This window comes from Anastrepha obliqua, chromosome 3, assembly GCF_027943255.1.
Source record: "Anastrepha obliqua isolate idAnaObli1 chromosome 3, idAnaObli1_1.0, whole genome shotgun sequence".
NCBI lineage: Eukaryota > Metazoa > Arthropoda > Insecta > Diptera > Tephritidae > Anastrepha > Anastrepha obliqua.
In genome coordinates, this window is record NC_072894.1 from 4,649,164 (window position 1) to 4,671,333 (window position 22,170).

General features: G+C 37.7%; 1 protein-coding gene across 7 annotated transcripts in view; it reads left to right on the forward strand.

Moving 5' to 3' along the window:
• LOC129242362 (FH1/FH2 domain-containing protein 3) overlaps window positions 1-22,170 on the forward strand; it is a 181,063-nt gene that overhangs the window by 111,584 nt on the left and 47,309 nt on the right. For all 7 annotated transcript variants that reach the window (XM_054878959.1, XM_054878958.1, XM_054878961.1 and 4 more), the window contains 2 exons: window positions 8,364-8,473; window positions 21,261-21,319. In XM_054878959.1, coding sequence (XP_054734934.1) covers window positions 8,364-8,473; window positions 21,261-21,319 — 169 coding nt within the window. The remainder of the gene's footprint in view (window positions 1-8,363; window positions 8,474-21,260; window positions 21,320-22,170) is intronic.

The following is a 22,170-nucleotide window of genomic DNA, read 5'->3' on the forward strand; positions in this document are numbered from 1 at the left end:
GTTTCAAGGCCATAGTCAAATCAAAAGGTGGTCATATCGAGCAAAAGTAAATGTATCCTTAATTTTTTATTATTTTCACACATTTTTCACTTTGAATTGAAAAAAGCAGTTTTCCCAACTAAATTTATGGCCTTTTTAATGGTTACACTTGGAAAGCCGGACCCTGTTCATATATATATTTATTCATTTACTTAAGCCACCATACGTAACGCTATTTTTTACTACCATCACCCGTCACGTGAAGTCCTTTATGAATCTATAACTATGATATTTTAGATTTTATTATTAACTTTATTAACAAGAATTTTATTTATATACTTATAAATATATATTATTTTAAATAAAGAACACATTCAGTTAGTTAACGAAACACATTTATTCATATTTAAAGTAAATTTACAAAAGAATCCATAAATTAAGTGAAATCTTTGGATGGTTTAGTGAACTGCATAAAAAGTTCAGAGGTAACAAATTCATATATATTTTATATATATTACATATATAATTTTCAAGTTTTTAAAACTAAAAGAGATGTTAAAACCAAAAATATTGGAAAAAACAACAACAAACATAAAAATCCCATGGCACAAATTGAACTTTTTTTTCAACGCATTCCATGAAAAATGTTTTGGCAATCACTTGGACAAATAGTTTTTTTTTGGAATGGGCACATGGTTGTGTATATTTTCTGTCTGAATTCGGAGGACTGAATTCACATCTACGCTGTTTTCGTTCTGGTTCTGGGATAGTCTCTTGTTTGTGAGAAACGCTGAATGATAAAACCAACTCCTGGGAGGATTTTGTGCTTCGACAAGCACAACGAATTTCAATCAAGGAAAATGACGAAATTTTAACGAAATGCTTCCATTTTATATTCTGCTCCATATACAAAGTGCCAGTTATTAAATGAGCAATTATCTATACTATAAAGATGAATGTCTGTACGTTGTCCGCGCATCACTACAAAACGACAACACCAAATGACAGAGCTGTTCAACTATGACCCAAATGCAAAGTTCAAAACCGGTTTGAGATAGAAAATTAATAAAAATAATTTTGCTTGCTATTTTTCTGATTAGTTATTTTGATTTTATTCTAAGAGGCATAGCAACGGATGCCGGGTATTGTAATATTATGGTTATTAATAAAAAAATATTTTCTATGAAATTATTGTTTGTAATTCTTTTATATACATATCCTAAATCCCTCAAAACTACTCCTACGCGAGCGGGGCCGCGGGTTAATAGTATATAAAATCCAAAAAAAAAAAAAATGTATAAAATAATTTGAAAACAGTCGCGAGAATTTGTTTATATTTTATTGTGATTTAAACTACTCAACCCTATATGAAATGTGTTTACAATGTATCTATCAAGTGAATTATCATTACGTCCTCTTAGTATTAAAATAGCCTATAAATTTTTTGATGTTTTGAGAAAATGAATTTCAAACTTTTTGTCGAAAGTAGCTCTCACTCAAATCTCATTATGTCTGTAAATATTTATTATTTTTTGACTGACGTTTTGACCCACTTTGTGGAACTAGAATTTGACAAAATTTTGACCACATATAAAATCGACGATGGAGAATCCAAAAATTCAAAAAAAAAAATAATAGCCTATGAGCACATAGGCTATTGTTATACTAAGGGGACGATTAGCCACTTGTTAACACTTGGCGAATCGAAGGCGCCTAAAATATCCTAAACGATGTTATGTGAAAAAAGACGATGTGACGAAGATTATTTTTTCAAAGAATAATTTTTAGAATATTTAGTAGTGCACATTGGCCTTTTGTTTCCTTTATTCTTCATTTAACATAATAAAGTATATACTCTTTAGAAACATTAAATTTATGAGCAATTTGTTTCCAAAGTTTTTCTCTTGTGGGCTCATTGCTTTGAATTTTTGTTTCTAATCTGAAAAATATCTAAATATTTGTTTGCGCACAATTTATTATACTAGTTCATTAATTTATTTTCTATTTATGAAGGAAATAACTTATTTTATTTGCATACATTGCACATATTTATATATATATAGGGTTTTTTAATAGGTGCGCTTCAACTTTTTTCCCATAGGGAGGGCGAACGACGCAATACTTTTTGTTTTTCGCTTGTCATTTGTAAACTTCATTAGTATACATTTCATCATGGAACGCTACACACTTGATCAACGATTGCAAATCGTGCAAATTTTTTATGAAAATAATCTTTCTGTTGCTGCTACTTTAAGAGCATTACGGCCATTTTACGGTCCATTTAACAAGCCGTCCCGTTTTGGCGTTATGTGAAGTCATTGGTCTACAGTAACAAGCCGGAGACGATTTGTGAGCTCAGAGTCAATATTGATCGCAAAATTGCTGGAATTTCGGCCGATTTATGCAAAAGAGTGGTCGAAAATTGGGTTCAACGATTGGACTTCGTAAAACGTGCACGCGGTGGTCATGCAAAAGAAATCGATTTTCATACTTAAATGTATATGTTCAGACTCGATAATAAAAAAAAAATTAGTTAAAAAAGTCAAACCGTTTGTGTTTCATTCAAAAAAGTTCAAAACTTGAAGCGCTCTTACTGAAAAACCCTATATATAGTATTTGAATATATGAAATAAGAATGGTTTAATATATTAATCCTCTGCCGTTCAACGAAAAAAGGCTAGAAACGAATTACAATTTTTTGTATGAATTGTGTCTTAATCAGAATTATAGTTGTCGCTATTTCGCTTCGTCTGTATATTACGTTATCTACAATTTGTCTGGTTGGGATTTTGTTGTGTTCGTATAATGGCCTATCTGGATTTTTAAAAATTGCCTGAATTATGTCTTGTCGGGTGCTCCCATACATATATATCCTCTTATATGTACACGTAATTCTTGTATGTATAAATGCATGTAAATACTTCCCCTTTGTATTGCCAGAAGTCGTTATGTGTGAGTCCTGCATAAGTGAGTTGTATTTAATCAGTTGTCTACCTTTGTGTTTCTACGTTGTCGTCGTCACATAGTGGGAGCGGCAAGGTGTGTCCACTTCAGAGTAGTTCTTACTATAAATAAATGTGATGAGTGAGATACAATTCAAGGAGGGCATTTCCATTTTCATGAAATAATTTTTGTGTTGGACCTTTGTGTTTCTACGTTGTCGTCGTCACATAGTGGGAGCGGCAAGGTGTGTCCACTTCAGAGTAGTTCTTACTATAAATAAATGTGATGAGTGAGATACAATTCAAGGAGGGCATTTCCATTTTCATGAAATAATTTTTCTATTCTGCTCGCCTGTGTTAAAGCTGGAAATGGGTGTGGTTTGAGAGCTTCTAGCCGTCACAGTGGTCGAGTGCGGTTGTGCAAGACACACCGGCGAAAAGTCGGGTGCATCATGCCTTCTGGGGACATGAATGCTAATAACGGTCATCTCCTGTCCGTAAGCTCTAACACTTTGTCTAAACTGTAAAAATAGCATGATATTAAATGTGTTTGTTTTTTTTTTCTATAGGGCAAATCTTTATAATTTTTTTGTATGAGGGTCATTTGAAATTTTTTTTTTTTTTTTTTTTTTTTAAACTTTATTTTGTATTCTGTCTATACTTACAATTCTTAGAAGACATTTTACAAATATTTGGTTACATTTAAGAGTGGCTTTGATTTTAGTATTAAAGAAATATTTCCAGTGAAATATTCTTTCTAATAAATAATTCAATATTTTATAGATGGCTCTTGGACGATCTGAATTGGTGTTTTTCTTTTCAACCTTAAAAAGACAGATGATGGTAACATGAGGGTAGAGGCCAGTTCATTTGGGTGCGATTGAAGTCGATTTCGGTATTTACAGGTTACATTTTGTATTTCCTCTTTTATTGAAGGGATGTCTAAGTCCCGATGAATTTGGGCATTTGTCACGTACCACGGAGCGTTGACTAGGGTGCGTAGAATCTTGGACTGGAAACGCTGCAGGATTTCCAAGTTTGAATTTGACGCAGTACCCCACAGTTGGATTCCGTAAGTCCAGACTGGTTTTAACGCATATCGAGATTATATTTAGTTGGTAGCATCTCTTGGAAGAACTCACACCAAGTTTCAACCGCATGCGTATGTTTATTTTTGTGCTGGCATTGCTTTGAATCAAGGAAGCCGAGTATTTCCTAAATTAATGGAAATAAGGTTCCAACTCGATTCACATCCCTCTATTCTCCAGAATTTGGTATGTCTTAGAGTGAGTTTTGTCGAAACAAAGCTTTTCTGCATTTCAGAAAATCCATGTTGATTCCTCTGGCTTTGTAGAATTGCACTTCTTTGCAGTATAGAAAACTACAAAGTTTCCTTATTAAATACTCCTTATTCAAAAAGTTCATTATACAAGTTTATTCTTTAAAAGTGATTTTACCGTCTTCAAAGTACTCTCCATCAACTGCGACGCACTTATGTCAGCGTTTGATCCAGCTCTTGAAATATAGGGTGAGCCATGTAAAATTTGATTTTTGAATCGGCTATAAAAAAAAACTAATAAATATTTTTTCAAACTTTTTTTTTTTATTTTGAAGATTGAACATTGTCATGAATGAAAAATAATATCGTTCAAATGACTGCCACGACTGGCTTTACAGTAGGCCATTCGATCAACCGAATTTTTAAGCACATTTTCGATTGTTTGGGCTCCAATTTCATGAATGGCAACTTCGAGTTCGTGTTTTAAAGCATCAATCGTCTCTGGATGGTTCGCATAGCATTTGTCCTTAACGGCTCCCCACAAAAAATAGTCCAACGGGCTTAAATCACAGCTCCGAGGCGGCCAATTGATATCGGAATTTCTGCTGATTATTCGGTTTTCAAAAACGGTAGCCAAAAGTTCGAGTGAAACTTTGGTAGTGTGACAAGTTTCCCCGTCCTGTTGAAACCAAATGTCGTCCATGTCATCCTCTTCAATTTTTGGAAACAACTCGTTGAGCATGTCACGGTAACGCTCGCCATTTACTGTAACCGCGGCATCATCGGGACATTTTTTTTCGAAAATGAGACCAAAAACCGTACCAAACAGTGACTCGTTGTGGATGCATTTGCTTCTCTACAGTAACGTGTGGGTTTTATAAGCCCCAAATCCGACAATTTTGCTTATTGACGTAGCCACCGATGTGAAAATCAGAAAAGAAGAAGAAGACTCATCACTTTGGAAATAGGTTCTCAATATTTCCCAATTTTGTTGAAGCGTATAGCGTCCCATTTCGTAAATGTCAAACCTTTAAGTAAATTATGAATACATTTGACACGTCATTTGTGTTACCATTCTCAAAAAAATAGGTGGTTCAAAAAGCAAACTCTATATGGCCCACCCTGTATTTCTCAAACTTTATTTTCTGTATATCCATCAGAGTCACCTTCAATTTTTCCATTGCTTCCTTTCGGCTATTAAAACGCGTTACCCGTAGTATTTTTTGACTCGATCGAACGGAAAAAATCACAGAGAGCCATATCAGGTGCATTCGATGACTGTTGATTGATATTTGTTTCGTTCTTGGTCCAAAATTAACGCATAAATATAGCCCTGTGTTACGGTGCGTTATCATGTTGCAAAATCCACCAGTCGGTTTCCCACAAATCCTTTTTTGTTTGTTAGTGAATCGCTTCACGTCCTCCGAATAAGAGCTTTTATTAACTTCTGACCTTCTTGCATAAATTCGTGGTGTAAAATACCGTTGTACTCCATAATCCATAAAAACCGTGTTCATCGATTTCCTTTTTGACTGAAAACGACGTGGTTTTCTTCATCTTGGTTCATTCGGAGCTCTCCACTCACTCGCCTGATATCTGGATTGCTGTTCGTACTTGTAAACCTACGTCTCGTCTCCAGTAATGGTTCGTTTGATGAGTGTTGGGTCAAAGGCAGTCCTAGAAATCATGTCTTTGTAAATATCAAAGCGGTCCCGTGTTTGTATGAAACTCCGGACTAATTTTGCGCAAACAAAACTATTTATTTAATATGTCCTGAGCAGAGCAAGTCTTCCACCAGCTCTTTCATGGTTGAAACCCCCATTTCATGATCAACTTTTCTTTCACTTTATTGATGCCATCCTCGATGGACTCACGAACTTTTCTGAAGCGTTCAGGTCGCCCTTAAACAGTTTCCCAACATTTTTCAGATTTTTAAATTTTCAAAACCATAAAGATTTACTCAAGACGGCGTAACTTCTACAAATGTCAAGCAATGGTGATAAAATTTTGGTAGGAATGTTAATCACAGATGTAACAACCTTACAAAAAAAAAAAAAACGCAGAGTTGAAATGAGTTGACTCAGAGCGTCACCTGACGGTTTTTCTGGGAACTGTTTCATCAAGTTGGTAGTTTGTCATGTCTTCTTGAAATTTGAGTCAGGAAATTATATAGTTGGGCTTTGGACAAATATTGTCTCTCTTTTGGTTCTTTCTGACATCTTCGGCAATCCAGCGCACTATCAAAACTTAAAGTGCTTAAAAAACTTCATATCGAGATTATTCAAGTTAAGTTCATTTTGCATAATCAAATGGAGTAAACGAATAAACGCACAACCCTATTAAAAACCAATCGTCGGCTTCCGCGCTTGGCTTGGGAACACCAACATGATTGCCACTGCCAATAAAGCGAATGCAAAAAGCTCAGATGATGATGACCTATCCCAACATTGATGACCGGCGCAAACGACTATTAACTTACTGCTTAGAAAAAAGGTTAACACATTCTTCCCTGGTACCAATAAAAATAATTGTTATAAAAGTATTTTCTTCACGCTTCACTGTTTTTGTTTCAAGTTCATTGTTTATGTGGTTAGTTCATTAGAACACATTAACGCCTTTCAAATATGCGCTGGCCAACGCTTTAGCAGAGCAAACAACAATTTTCCAATTACTGCGCCAGCAACTTAAGCGAACCATTACAGTTTTTCCCCTGATATTTCAAATTTTTTATTTTGTTCTGGCATACAAACATACATACGTACATATCTACATAAACATTGACGTATCTGATGTGGAATATGCACCGTGAAAATTCTTAATGGGCAGAATTTTCTCACATTAGTGTTGTAGCGTCGCGCCTCATTGCATCGAAGCGCCAAACATTGGTCGATAACAGGTAATTTGTACTGCACCTCCTGAGCTGTGATTTTGTTGCACTGAAAATAAAAACGTGGCAATTAGCATTAGTTTTAACGGCTGCCAACCACCAGCAAAGCATCGAGCCAAGCGCGTAAGTGAAGTGAAAGAAACGAAAGCCAAGGCAAGAGCTTCTGAAGTAAGCCAAGAACGCACATGCATACATACATATGCAATCTATGTATATATGTATGTGTGCGTATACTCCATGAAGAATACATACTTGCAAACAAAAATGAAAGGAAAGGTAAGAATTTCCAAACGAGAAGTCCAAACGACATGCATTTAGTGGTTGAAGGAAAGTCATGGCAATGGACCTGGCAGATGGCAGGTGGCAGTCAACACAGAATCGTGTCAGCGCTTTTCATTTCTCCTCCAATTAATTGATGTCTTCAATTAAAAATGCAATGCACGTTGGAACGCAGCACATCGGCGAGCGGTGCATGTCCCGGCAGTGGGCAAAAGAGAAAAGTAGGTGACCCATCATCATTAAGCATCATCAACTAGCGTGGAGCTGCCTGCCGTGAGGTGGTCGTCGTGTTCGATGAAGCAAAGCTTTCCATGCGAATACAGTGATAGGCATAGCATCAGCAGCTGCATCGTAAAAGCAGCAGACATGATTTTATTTTTTAAATGCGTACACAACCATCACATCACCACATCATACATTACATCAATCGCGAGCCACTCCATCCCAGCATGACGCTTCAGACATTCCATAAAACACAATTTGTGCACTAGCAAATCAGCGGCAATAGCCGCGAATCGATTGGATTGAGTGATAGAACTGCCATTGTCGGCCAACTATGTTGCCGCTGCTGCTGCTGCTGCCGGTGCTACCAACTTACGATCGCCTCAGCTGCTGGCACTTGCGCCACTTTTACTTAATGAGAATGTGAATGGCATTGCAAGCAGCGTTGTGAGCCAACTGATTGCGATATAAAGGATGCAGGTATATACATATGTATGTGTGCATGCATGCATGTGTGTATGTATGTGTGGATGGTTGGAAAATGCGAAGAGTAGCCACAAACCAGTCTATAACTTACTTTCATACGAATCGTCGTCGTAATTAACGTATCGACACATCAAGCGGAATGAATGCCACTTGATTTATTTATATGCATTTTCTTCTTCTTCTTTTCTGCTACTTTGCGAGTGCATTAGTAGATTTTCTTATCTCGTTCGCTCCATTAACCACATTCCTGGCACTAATCGATCAATTGTATTCCCTTTCTTCATTGCAGATTGATGATGCAGCCATACAGGTGTACAAAGATGGTGACTATGGCGCCTATCTGGATTTGGAATCCTCCCTTGCTGAGCAGGCGGAAGAAATTGAAGGTCTCAATTCTAGGTGAGTTCGCTAGCACACACACACACACACGCGCAGTTAATCCGCATACTATAAGTAGAATATAAGAAAACTATGCATTTGCGCGCTTAAATGCCATTGGTGAAACTGAAACTTGAGCAGTTAAAGTCTTTTGTTCTAATTTATTTAATATTTTACGTGAATATTATTGCAAATTCTTGTAAGTTTCCTCACAAATGAGCATTCATGTTGGCGTTCGAATAGTGGGTGGTGTTTTATGCCATTCAAGTTTTGCAAATTTCACACCTACATACAACTTTTCTTTGAAATTAAGTCGTTTGTGACTTTTGTGGCAGAAACAACAACAACAACTTTATTCATTTAATACGTGGTATATATGCCAGTAATAAATGAACGGTTTAATTAAGAGTATTACTCACCTGCGCTCTGTTGAAGTTTTTTTATTTTGTTTTTATTTGTGTAAAACAATGTCGGACGGGTTGTTAGTGTCATGATTACTCACAAAACTGTAATTTTTCATATGCATATATCATAGAAGTAGATATGTATGTAGCATTAGAAATATAGTCATTAGCTAACAAGCGCAAACTTGATGCTTAGCTTGCGTAAGCTCCAGTTATAGTGTTCCCACCACATTGCACGCATAGCCGAGCTGGTGTTAGAGCGGTATGAGGGTAGGAGAGAGCTCTCAAGTGCATTTATTTGTGATTATTGAATTTCCTAAGTAAATTTCTCCATGTAATTCTCCACAATGTAGTCTGTGTTCTCGAGAGTATATTTTTTAGGAACAAAACAATAATGTTTATTGAGTCACAGAGAACTCAACATTGCAAATGATGGTCGCATGCTATCCTGAGACATTTAAAATAACTAAGAAATAAGTATCACGAGAGACAGTTTTTTGGTTTAAGTATGCCGCACTATTTTAACTGTTAATTGGAATACAACGTAAATAACAGATTGAAGCCGAACTCAAAATGCTGTTTTGCATACCAGAAAAACCAGAAATACAGAATCTTACAGGGTGGCAATGCTATAAAGTAGTAACTTCGAATGAACATTCCGAAGTAGAGAATAGTTTTGATTGCACCAGCGACATATGGTAGGCTCCATGTGTCGTCAGGCTCCATGAATAAACAAACCAAAAGGAAGGGGAAATATTTTTTGTGAAGAAGAAGAGTAGGCGAAAGCAATAGACACTACCACACACAAGAAATTACACAGACACACACGCACTTTTTTGCCACGGCGTCATCCACATAAAAAAGCAAAACAAAAAAAAAATGTGTTTGAAAGCTCTATTTTCACGGCTCTTCGTTTTCATCATTTTGCTTAGTTTAAATGTCTCAAATCAAAATATCACCAAACATGTTTTTCGAAAACATGTAACTTCTACTCTTTTTGTTTGTTTTGTATTATTAAGGCCTGACTGCATCGGCAGATGCCACCTTCTGTATCCAATTCGCCTTGATAGACAACTAGATGCGAGACTCCTTTTCTCCTTTTTCCAACGTTTTCAAAATACGCATTTTTAATCATTTTCGGTAGTGATGCAAATCCGGAAGAAACATTCACTGGATATTTTTTAAAGAAAAATTGGGGATTTTCAGTTTCCCCATTAAGCTATACGAACGCACCTTACCGAAGTGAGTACTAGGTGTTCGGTTCCCCTGTAGGCCTACTTCACCCAAGAAAATTAAGCACAATCGGTATAAAATTCATAAATAAGCAAATATATTTGCTTTAAATAAAATTAAATCCTTGATACCCATAGTTTCATTTGGAAGGAAATTTGATGTCAATTTGCAACGGAGCAATCCAGAATGTATTCAGAGAATTTTGAAGGATATTTTCTTTACCGATGGGTCCAAGAATGAAATAGGGTCTGGAGTCGAATGATGCTTAAACGATAGTAATGAGTATCATTGCGCAATGGAAGGTGTGGCAACTGTTTTCCAAACGGAAATTTTTGCCATCCTGAAGTAGCCGAAGGGATAATCGAGAGGAGATGGAGCGGGAAACAGATTGGAGTTTTCAGTGACAGTCAGGCTGCACTGAAGGCCCTGGAGAACGCGAAGCAAACCCCGAAGATTGTTCAAGAATGTAAGAAGAAGTTTAATTCTGTCGCAAGACAAAACAGGCTTGTACTTATACGGGTTCCGGGCCACTCCGGTGTTTAAGGAAACGAAATTGCCGACGAATTGGCCAACCGTGGATCAGCGGTTCCCCCACAGGGACCAGAACCAATAATCGGAATCAGTTCCGCAGAAATCTTGAACTGGATCAGCGATTATGTAGACAATCGACATAAAAAGCGATGGTCCGGTCTAGAACGCTGCAGAACTGCAAAGTGTTTTGTGTCACGTCCGAACAGAAAACTGTCAAACTTTCTACTAAAACTTGGAAGGAAAGCCGTTCGGTTGATGGTCGGTATCATTACAGGACACAACCCATGGGGTCAGCATATGACCACCTTTGGAATCATTGAGAACCTGATGTGCCGGTCTTGCTTGGAGAAGGCCGATAGCACTGAGCATTTTCTCTGTGAGTGTCTAGGGTTACGAATTTTGGGTTCCAATGTCGAGAGAATGAGTAAAATTCGTTCTCTAAAACTGGAGGATATTTACCGATTTGCCAAAAATCTGGAAAATTCTCACAGGACTAACTACCTTTGTCTCTGTGTCTATTTTTGTCTGTCTCTTTCTCTGATACTTTCCTCCTTCCCTCCTTGACTATCTACCCTCTTTCCAGAGCTCTTAATACAATAGGCTTTTTAGCCTGAGTGGTGCTCCTTGGCTCGACCTTTTCAAATTGCAATGAAAATTTTAGCACAAAATTGATGAAGAACATAATTATAAAGAAATAACATAAAAAGTCGGTAAAAGAAACAAATTTGTAAAACAACAAACAACTTAGAAATTAAAACTTTGATTTTTTTATGGCTTAGAAAACAAAATTATGAAAAGGCAACAGAACTCATTTTTAATACAATTATCTCCTACTCCTCACTTGGAAAATTAAAAGCTTGTTGTCCCATGACTCTACCTCGCACCCACTTATTATGTACTTTTCACATTTCCTTGCTGAAAAAACAGTATTTCCATATCATTCATTGGCTTAAAACATAAACCTTGCACGAACTTTAATATTTAAATTTTTATATTGCCTACTTACGCTACCTTTTTAAATTTTTCATTTATTGAAAATAGAGAATTTATTCATATTTTCACATTTCCCCTAGGTTTTACTTGAAAAAATGCGAAAAAACGCCTAACAATTTTTTATACCTCGAAATAGAATAAACGTATGGCTGCTCGCGTCCCTTTAAGCATTGAAACGAGAACCAATTTTACCACAAAACAGATACGTGCATTTTGTATATCCATCTTAACGTATTTATATATTTATGTACGTATGTACATATCTATTTGTGTTTAATATTGGACCACCCTTCAGATAGAAACGGTGTATATTTCCCAGGAATCAGCATTTTACAGTTTGCTCAGAATCTTACTCATTCGTCCACTCAAACTCACACACACACATACAATACACACATGCTGAAATATATATGAGCATGCAAAAAATACTTAGAAATCAAAAACCACTTCAGTTTTGGGTATCAAATAAATAGCGTTAGACAGTGCGGCCACAGTTGCCACTGTCACAGTCACCACTGCCGTCATTGTCAGCACAATTAATCAACAACTGAATGAATCTTTGTGGCTTAGGTAAATCAATAGCCACATGAACATGTAACGGGTGCGCCAAGCTTACAGAGCACTTCGTCTGTGATATCATCTCTAGCGAAAAGGCTTATTTTTAGCTCAGTAAAGTAAAATAAACCAAATTGTCATACAAGGTGGTGGAAAATTAAGCTCCCCATCGGAAGATTTATAATTTTTCCAAACAGACAAGCAGTGGAGGCCGTAAAAGTCAAAATAAAAATTTCCATCACCTAAAAACCTCTTTTTCTTTTTAGTCAAAAACAAAATGGGGTGATTAATTTTGCGCCACCTTAGAAGCACGCGAAATCCGTACAGAACTATCGATATCTCTTCTCAAGAAGAAAAAGCTTGATTGGCGCGATAACCACTTACGCGATTTTGGCCGAAGTTAACAAAGTCGTTTCGTTCGCGTGGTATTCGGCGTTAGTTCGACACACTGAGACAAAGTCTCTCTCAACCTGATCTTTCCAACGTAGAGGAGGCTTTCTTTTTCCCCTGCTACCACCAGCTGGTACCGCATCGAATACTTTGTATCCATTCGCACGGCATGACCCAGCCAACGAAGTCGCTAGACCTGTATTCGCTGCGCTACATGTATGTCGACCTAAAGCTCATACAGCTCATTCTCCCATCGCCTATGATATTCGTCGTCGCCAAAGTGCAAGGGTCTAAAAATCTTCTGTAGAATCTTTCTCTCAAATACTGCAAGGGACGCCTCATCGGATATTGTCATCGTCCACGCTTCTGCGCCATACGAGAGGACGAGCATGATGAGAGATTTATAAAATGTTAGTTTCACTTGGCTTGAGGGGACTTTACTACTCAACTGCCTACTTAGTTCAAAGTAGCACTTGTTTTCAAAAACGGATCTCTGTTGGATTTCAAAGCTGACATTATTATAGGTGTTAATGCTGATTCCTAATAGGCGAAGTCTCTTACAACCTCAAAATCATAACTGTGAAACTGTGTAGATCGAGATCTCTTTATCTCCACCAAAAACGTTTGATAGGATATGAGTAGTGGAGTCATCACTGGCTCGTAGTTTGCTAAAAACGCTAAAAACGGAGTCAACTCTACCGTGAGTGGTGAGCGCCATAGGTAAAAATAGGCGACTTTTTGCTTACTCACTTACAAACAGATCTTATGAGTGCAAAAGGATTACGGTACGATGATGGCATATATAGCGCGAGCATCCTTCGCTTGGTTCACTAATGGGTAAGTGATCCGATCAACTCGGGAAATGGATTCGTCAATTGACCGCCTAGATAATGTGATCAGATCAACTCAAGAATGATACATTTACATGGTTTGCTCTTTAAAAATGGTTAAAAAGGAAACTGTGAGGTGAATTTCGATTGCCACGTTACATGGAAATTCTGAATTCCCGCGATCTGATGAATTCTGCGCGATCATTTCGCATGTATTCACACACTCATCCAATCAGTCGTTGTTTCGATGTCAACGAAGCGATATTGTCTTAGTATTTTTCGTATATCCCCAGCATAATCTTAGTGTTTTTGTAAACACATCCCAAGTGACGGCAGCTCATCAGCTGATTCTGTCAGATTCGCTGAGAGCCGGTTAACGATCCGTTATTGAGCACACCTTCTCAATTGTTTTCTCCATGAGATCAACTCAAGAAATGGATCCCTCAATTGGCCGCCTAGATTGTGTGATTTTCTTCTTTGGACCACTTTTTATGAGGGTACGCCGAGTCACTGAACCGGGCTGTGTAGCCAGCTATAATTGGCAAGTTTGAAGCCAATGTTTGCCAATATAAAGCTGATTATGCAAGAAAAATTCATATAAAACTGTGCAGTCTCTACTAAATTCTGTCCGGGTATGTCGGAAATTATTTATGAACCCTCAAAACTATTTGTAAGCCAATGAAGTTGAGGTACGTTTGTTCTAAAAGAAACCTATATATCTCGAAAAATACACCCTTTACAGGTATGAATGTGAATAGGAACAAATACAATAGAAACCGTGTAAGGTAGCCTGTTTATCTACTGATAAGAACTTGTTTGCCAAACTGCGCAAAAAGTTCAACCTAAGTCACATTGCGAATTCTCTAATAATACGGCAATGCATTCATACAATTTTACATATACACACACACAAAGTGTACGGTTACTTTTCATATACTAAATAAGCTAATTTTAAATTGTGATGTGAAAGCTAAAAATCTTATCAAATATAAGCGCAGAACGGACATACCGACACCAATAACAATGATTCAATGCATTGCGTCTGCTAGTGGACCATGCCCACTTTGCAAGATACGATAAGTGGCACTCAAACGCACTTCAGTCCGCATTCCGCATTCCTCCTGCCCACAATCAACTTTGATTATTTTCATGATTAACACACCGATTCCTATAAAACAGCCAATGCGTCTGGCCAAGTTAGAAAGTGTGCAACAAAAACAGATTTATTGTTCATAGCCCGCAGGTATTCGGTGAATGTGCGCAGTTATCGAGTTGGCGAATTTTTTTTCTGTATTATTTTATACCATCTTATTTTTCTGTTTTGAAGAAAGTCATTGCCGATACTTGAGTACTCGTATTTATAGCAATTGTTGTTTTTGCTGCTTATGCACAATTTCTCCCTTCCTCTGCCTCGACCTCCGCCTCGCTCTCAGCTGCTATTGAAGCTCTTGCTTGTCTCGTGGATTTTTATATTATTTTTATTTTGGTTTTACGGTTTAAGAAATGGCGAAGAAATTTGCCAGAACTGTCGAAAGTTGGCGATAAAAAGATAAGTAAGTGCATGCATATTTACAAATGTTTGTATGTGTGTGTGTACATACTCGTATGTGCAATTCAATGTGCACTCCTTGGCGGTAGTGTGCCAGTCCGCCAGCTAAAACTTTGAATGGCTAAATTTCACTTTCCGTTCTCTTTGCTTTCGAAGCCAGACAAACGAACGGACAGTCGGTCGATGGAAAAGAGTTACCGCTACTATCGGGTAAGACGGAGACAGGGCGAACGCAATTTACCTTGAACCCATTATGCTGCTGTTGCTGTTGCTCCTCGCTTGCATTTGGGCTTCAAACACATGTGCAGCCACACAGACACGCAGACATTGCGGATGTCTACAAGACAGCGGGATCTTCTAGTCGAATGTTAAGACCCTGGCGATAGGTTGAAGCAGGAAGCATTCATTTCGGGTTTTTCAACATTGCATGCCAGCCCAACAGCAGTAGCGGGTAAGAGGAGCAGCTGTGCAACCCATGAAAGAAGAGGAGGCGAACTCCAACTGGCTAAATGGCTACCTGCGTGTGTTCCCGCCACTCGATACCACTGAATGGTAATGTGGCACTGGCTGCGGTTTCGAGTTGACATTCGATGATGAACAGCATGGCTTTGCATTGTTGGGTCTCACTGGGTTTCTGGGGCACATTAAAAGCTTTTTTCTCTCTTTTCGAGAAACGAAGAATTCCTGCATTGATGTGTGGGTGTTTACTGTGTTTATGACCAATCGCGGACAATGCAGCATCAGCAAGTTGCATGTGGACATTCGCAGTTCACTCGCCGGTTCTGCAAAGCAATTATGCGTCTTCTTGGCATTTCACTGGATTATTTGTGGCAACTGAAAGTGCAGCGGAAGGCAAGGTTGCTGGGGATAGCAAAGAAAAGCGATCGAATTTTAATAACTGGCGAGTGACTGCAAAATGATAATTAGTTGGTAAAAGTGTTTGCGCTTGGAATTAATTACCAGCTGACACAATTTTCACTTCCTTTAAAAATGAGCGGGTAACGGGAGAAATGAGGTGAGCTTACTTTGAAGTGAAATTTAGTAGCTTATTCTTTTCAATAAATCTTGAGTCCAATGAAGGTTGGGACTGATGGATGACATTAATGGTTAAAAAAAATATTTTGCAAAAAATAGCCAACAGAATTTTAACTATGAACCGGCACCGGTCATTTTTGCTCAAGAACTGATATTACTTTTCTTACACAGGGTGCATTGTTATGACCGTTTATTTCAAGATTTAAAAGTTAAAAAAAAATCTTAATCAATTTTCTGAAATATTCTGGTGTTTTATAGTAAAAAGGCGGTATCATCATCATTATTGGGATAATCGTCGGAGTTGAACTTTAGTCTTCTTTAATAACTTCGGCCAAGAATATCGATTCCTTGCAAATATCCTCCAGCTTTTCAGTCCAAAGATCTTGGCGTCGTCAAGTATTAATTCTGGTTTTCCTTGGGCGACGCTTTTATAAGGCACATATTTTCTATTTGCTATTTCGTTTGGGGCCATCATCCGAGCATGTCCCGTCCGCTTAAGACGCTGAGGCTTGATGTGATCGGCGATATGGAAGTCGTTTAGCTCAGCGAGGCAGCCATCGTTGTAACGTAGGCAACAGTTGACATGATCTGTCCGCACCGGTCCAAGAGTGCGGCTTAGAATTTTTCGCTCAAATATGTTAAGATTTCCTTCACCGTCTTACACATCTCCCAGGTTTCCGAAGCATAAGCAACGCGTCCAGGTATAATACTAAAAATTAATAAATAAAGTTACTAAAATTAATACAGGGTAATCCATATAGTGGAGTCTTTTTAAACAAGGATTCCACTCATGTGGCTGACTCTGCTAGCTTCGCAGTGTGCATCTTGTTACCCCAGTTTTCCACGATCTTAGTAACAGTTTCTGCATCTATCTCACCAATGGCTTGCTCGATGTTCGCTTTAAGAGCCTGAATCGTTAATGAAATACTTGCATAACAACGATCCTTTGCGGCACCCCAGAAGAAGAAGTTTAATGGTGTCATTCGCAGCTCCGATGACGATGGTTGAGACGATTGATAACGCGATTACCGAATTTGGTGTGCAAGAGTTCGATTGTGGCATGGGCTGTGTGGCATGGCGTGCCTGAACCAAAGATCGTCTAAACCTATCTTCTCAATTTCCGGTTACAAAAAATCGTTCTATGCATTCATTTTCATGTCATCCTGCATGTTGGGTATGCGACAAATGCCGCCGAGAAACTCCCCTTCTTATGTGAAGGTCAATCAGTTTCTCAGGGGTTTTCAGCAAGAAAGATGAAAGGCTGAATGACCTGAAGAGAGACAAGTGAGCTCCTTTCTGCCTTGGCTTTGAATCTAATTCTCACGACCCTTCACGATCTTGGTATATAGCACCTGGCTATTATATCTGTGCAGATTTGGGCAGTTGGGCAAGTATAATGCCATCGGGACCAGGCGACTTGAAAAGCCTGAAGGAGCCAATGTCCCAAGCTAAGCTACTAGCCACGGTGTCGATAACAGATTGATGTGATTCCAAGGCTGGTGCTAGTAGATACTGGATTTGTCGGAGAATAAGCGACGAGGAATAACTAAGTTGCTTCTCGATTCGCCCCTCAGGTACCCCAAGGAAGCGCAACTCCTCGAGAGTACTCGTCTAAAGCTCGAATACTCGTAGCAACCCCCAACGATTTCAAAGTAGCTTCTCCAAGAGTCCCTTTTAACCTTCCCAATTTCGGACTTATAGATTCCTAGCCTTAACGATTTCTAGCCCTACCTTATACAGTTCCCATCCTAAGGGAGACTTAATTCTTTTAACCCTATTAAATAGGCGTCGACACGAAATCCTAATCTCAGTTAGCTGAGTTGTCCTCCATGTCGTTTTTTACTTTCTAGGGAACTTCGTATGTGGACAAGAGTTTTTAAGAGCACTATTGCAAGCTGAGGGGAAAATATCCATTAACTCGTCGATCGCTCCCTCCGAGAGATCTAAATTTTCTCCCGGTGCTTTGGGAAGCAGAGAGAGCAATATGTATCCTAGTCCGTTCTTTTCAGGTTCCTTGAGGAGAATCTTTTTGGACGGGTTTCGGTGAGAGAGAACTAAATATATCTATAATCCGAGAAAGAGGTCGCATTAAACACCCTCCAATCAGAGATTCCCTAGTACCTTCTATGTCTCTTATAATCTGCATTGTATTTGTATTTTAATTACAACGAACAATTCTCCTCAAAGGTAAAGTCCGCTTGGCGTCAAACCAGGCAAATACGTACAGTGGTGGACATTAAATATTAAATTTTAAACGTACCACAAATGAAGACCAATAGGCGGATGCTTCTGGTGCAACGAAGCTAGCTTCCTAACTTTAAAGCGCTATTCAGGCCAATTGCACTAATCTTTAAGATGAAAATTACCCAATTTCAAAAAAATAAATAAAATATAATATTTACTGTTTTAAAATTATTTTCCAATTTATTTCACATTTAGGTTATTAGCATTACTTGCATCCCCAGTCTTTAATAATGGCATCGTAAAAATGCAACTAATTTGTCTTAATTACTTCCACTTACTAGCAAAAGAAAAAGGCGAAAATATTTCTAGCATTTCGAGAGAATTGAGACAGAAATCGCAGACATAATAACATGTTTGTCGCATGTTAAGTACAGAGGGAGGGGCAGACAATGAAGTCAATGCCACATGGCTACAAACATTCATACAAAAACCAAACTAGGTTTGGTGATGATGGTACCAGCTAGGGAGGAACGCGATTTGCGATCATCAGTGTTGAACATTGAACTTGTTCTAAGCGTACGCCATTACCACACACATACACACGTACATACCACAGGGACAACATTTAGATGTCGCCGCTATGCAAATTGCAACACAAAATGCATTTAGAACATCGCGGTGAACCACAAACACAACACACACAAAGCTGGTTTTACTGGATAGCTTTGGTTGAATGCACTGCAACACTGGCTTGCTTGCGTACGTAAAAAGTAATATAGCTTTTATGCTGCAAGTATACGAGTATAAGCCACATGCTAGAACAATTCTGAAGGTCTCTCATCGTTATTGTCTGTAATTATTTCATAGAAATGGCTGGGAAAATTCCAAAAAAATTCCATGCAATCAGTGGATATTGACTCAAAAATTAATCATGGAATTTTGTTTTTGAATATTTTTTTTACTAAATAAAAACAGTTATTTTGTGTGATAGAAATCCTTATTTTGAATTCTACGCTCTCCTTGCTTGTCTGCTTGCTTAAAGCAGCTGTCTAATTCACAAATGTCAGATTTGATTGACTTACAAGGCCATTTGCGAAAATTATAAACCTTCTGCGATATGGACCTGATCCAGTGGCTGAAAAAATGTATGCCAGAAACATTGAAATTTGAAATTTGAAAAAGCCGAGCCAAGAAGCACCGAGAGATTGGTAACTCCTAAAACACTCAGGCTAAAAGGCCGATTGTATTCAAAGCTATGGAAAGTAAAAGGGTAGATAGACAAGGTGGAAAGGCGGGAAGTAACAGAAAGGTATAAATAGGATAGAATATAGACAAGGACAGTTGATAGTCCTGTGCGAGTTTTCCAGATTCTTTGGCAAATCTACAAATATCCTCCAGTTTGAGAGATCGAATTTTACTCATTTTCATGACATCGGAACCCAAAATTCGTCGTAGCCTTGCTCTAACAAACATAAGACACTCACAGAGAAAATGTTGAGTGCTATCCGCCGCCTCTAAGCAATACAGGTAAATCGCATCCTCAATGATTTCATTCGTGGTCATATGCTGATCCCATGGGTTAGGTCCTGTAATAATAGCGACCATCAACCAAACGTTTCTTCTTCTAAGTTTTGCTAAGAAGATCGTGTAAAGCTGATTCTCAAATATGTTTTTCTACCACTCGTTCTGGACTTTTCAACAAGTAGGATGTCAAGCAGATTGGTCTAAAACTTTTAGCGAGTAGACTTTGGAGAGTAGTCATATTTTCCTGGTTTCGGAATAAATACTATGGAATGGTATATGGCCAAGAGCAAGACAAGCTGTGAAGATCCTTTAGAGCGTCTCAATTCGACTATCTCCTCCTGGATATATTCCGTTAGGTCCAACGGACTTAATAAAGTTTTCAAAGGAAGATAAGGAAAAGCTTATCGATTCTTCTGTCACTATCTGACTAGCAATATACCAGGTGTACCTAGAGGTTCCACCATCACTACTGTTAATATCAACGCTGCTTCCTACTTCAGAAAGCATGGGTTTCAAGAAAAGCATTACACGTTTGGAAATGGACGACGGACCAATCGTTTGTGGATCTCTTCTGTTTGTGTTTTTAAAGCCTTATTAAAAATTTTTCTGGACCGTTCACAAAGCTTCGAGAGTTCAACATTCCACCAAGGGACCGCTTTCCTCTGTCTGTCTTCCTTCAGTGGACACAGTTCCTCAAAGCAAATGTTTAAAGTTCTTTATAATTTCTCAGTAGCATCTTCAGTCATTTTTATTGATGTGGGTTTTTTTCAGGTTCGGTATTCGCTTTGCTACAAGCTTGCCATACCTGTTCCAGGTATATAATGTTCGATTCTTCAATTAGTGGATGACCAGGAGGAGTTATTCGTGAACTTCAGGAGCGAAAAATTCTCAACCCATTTTTAAAAAGCGAAACAGGTACCCAGGTTTTTTTTTGATTATTCAATGAACTGTTAAATTATTAAATCTGCACCTTTAAACAGAGAAATTGTGATTGTAGTCATCATAAGTAAATAGAAAAAGCTTGTAAACCTGCCACATTTGTTTATTTAGCTGATTTCAAGTCCTGTCCAAATTATTAATTTCTTTCTTGAATTCTCTTATATCGCCTTTCCATGGCTTAAAACGGCGTATGGGCTACCAATTAGAATTATTATTCAGCAATCGAAGTTCTTAAACGGTCATTGAACCAAATTCAATTGCAGGGGTTGACGAGTAACGAACCGACTCGTAATAATTGCCAATTAACTGCTATACTGGCTGATTTGTTACCGTAAAGCTGGCCGGATCAGCTTCTTTATTTGCGTTCTCTCTTTTCTGTTTTTGTTTTGAGCTTTCAATGCCTTCATATGAGACGGGCACACCTGTAGTATATTTGTAACATAAATCTATTTACATATATGTATGAATGTATGTGTATGTGTGTATGCACCTACTTGTAATTATAAATTTGATGCGAGTTGACGCCTCTAACTAGCCTGCGCTGGCAATTCTTTTTGTCGTTTTCTTCATCCTTAATTTGCTTATAACTTTAATTAACAATGGCTTTATTTTGTCTTTCCTTTTTTTCAATTTCTTTACAGTCGCAAAAACTCATTGGTAGTACGAACACAACTGAGCGTGCGGGTACATGCCATTATTGGTAAGTAAAACCACTTGGGACTATGTATACCTATGTTTAACTCAAATACAATGGTTAAAAAGAAACAACAATTAAAAAAAAAATATAAAAAAAAAACAATAAAACACCAGTGAAACAGCTGCTGTGGCAGAAATTCCCACACTCATTCTTAAATGCTGCCAACTGTTTACTTGATGTCGGTGTGAAGCAATAAACATTTCCAGCTATTAACAGGCGGTGAGCTGGCAGCCAGGTATGGCCCCCAACAACCACACACTAGGCATCACTCATTCGTCCGACAGTTTAGTCATATAAATTGACAACATACATGCAGATAGAAATTTAAATATGTATGGTATGTTTGCTAATGGGCTAAAGTTTGTATTGGATTTGGCTGGTAATAATCATCTATGCCACCGTCTTGCCATACAAACAATGTAAATCTGTCAACATCACACTTGTATTTGGCCTTGATTTGTTTTGGCCATAAACTACTAGGCACAAACAATCATACATATGTACACCATTGAAAAATACGGTAATCTCAATAAAAGAGAGGCGTGCTACGCATAACAAAAGGCAAGCGAGCGAATTTCCGGCCAACTTAAATATGTGAATTTGATTAAAAACAAAATGAAGAAAAATAAAATACAACAAAGTACAGTAAAATTAGATTAGATTAATTAAAAGTAAAATAAATTTAAAATATAATGAGAAATAATACAAAAAAATAACTAAAATAAAAATGAATTCAATTAAAATAAATTTCTGAAAAAAAAAATATTAAACAAAGAAAAAATTCAATAAAATAAAATAAAAAGTAAAACTGAAATTAATTTAAAATATAATGATAAAGTAAAACAAATAATAAA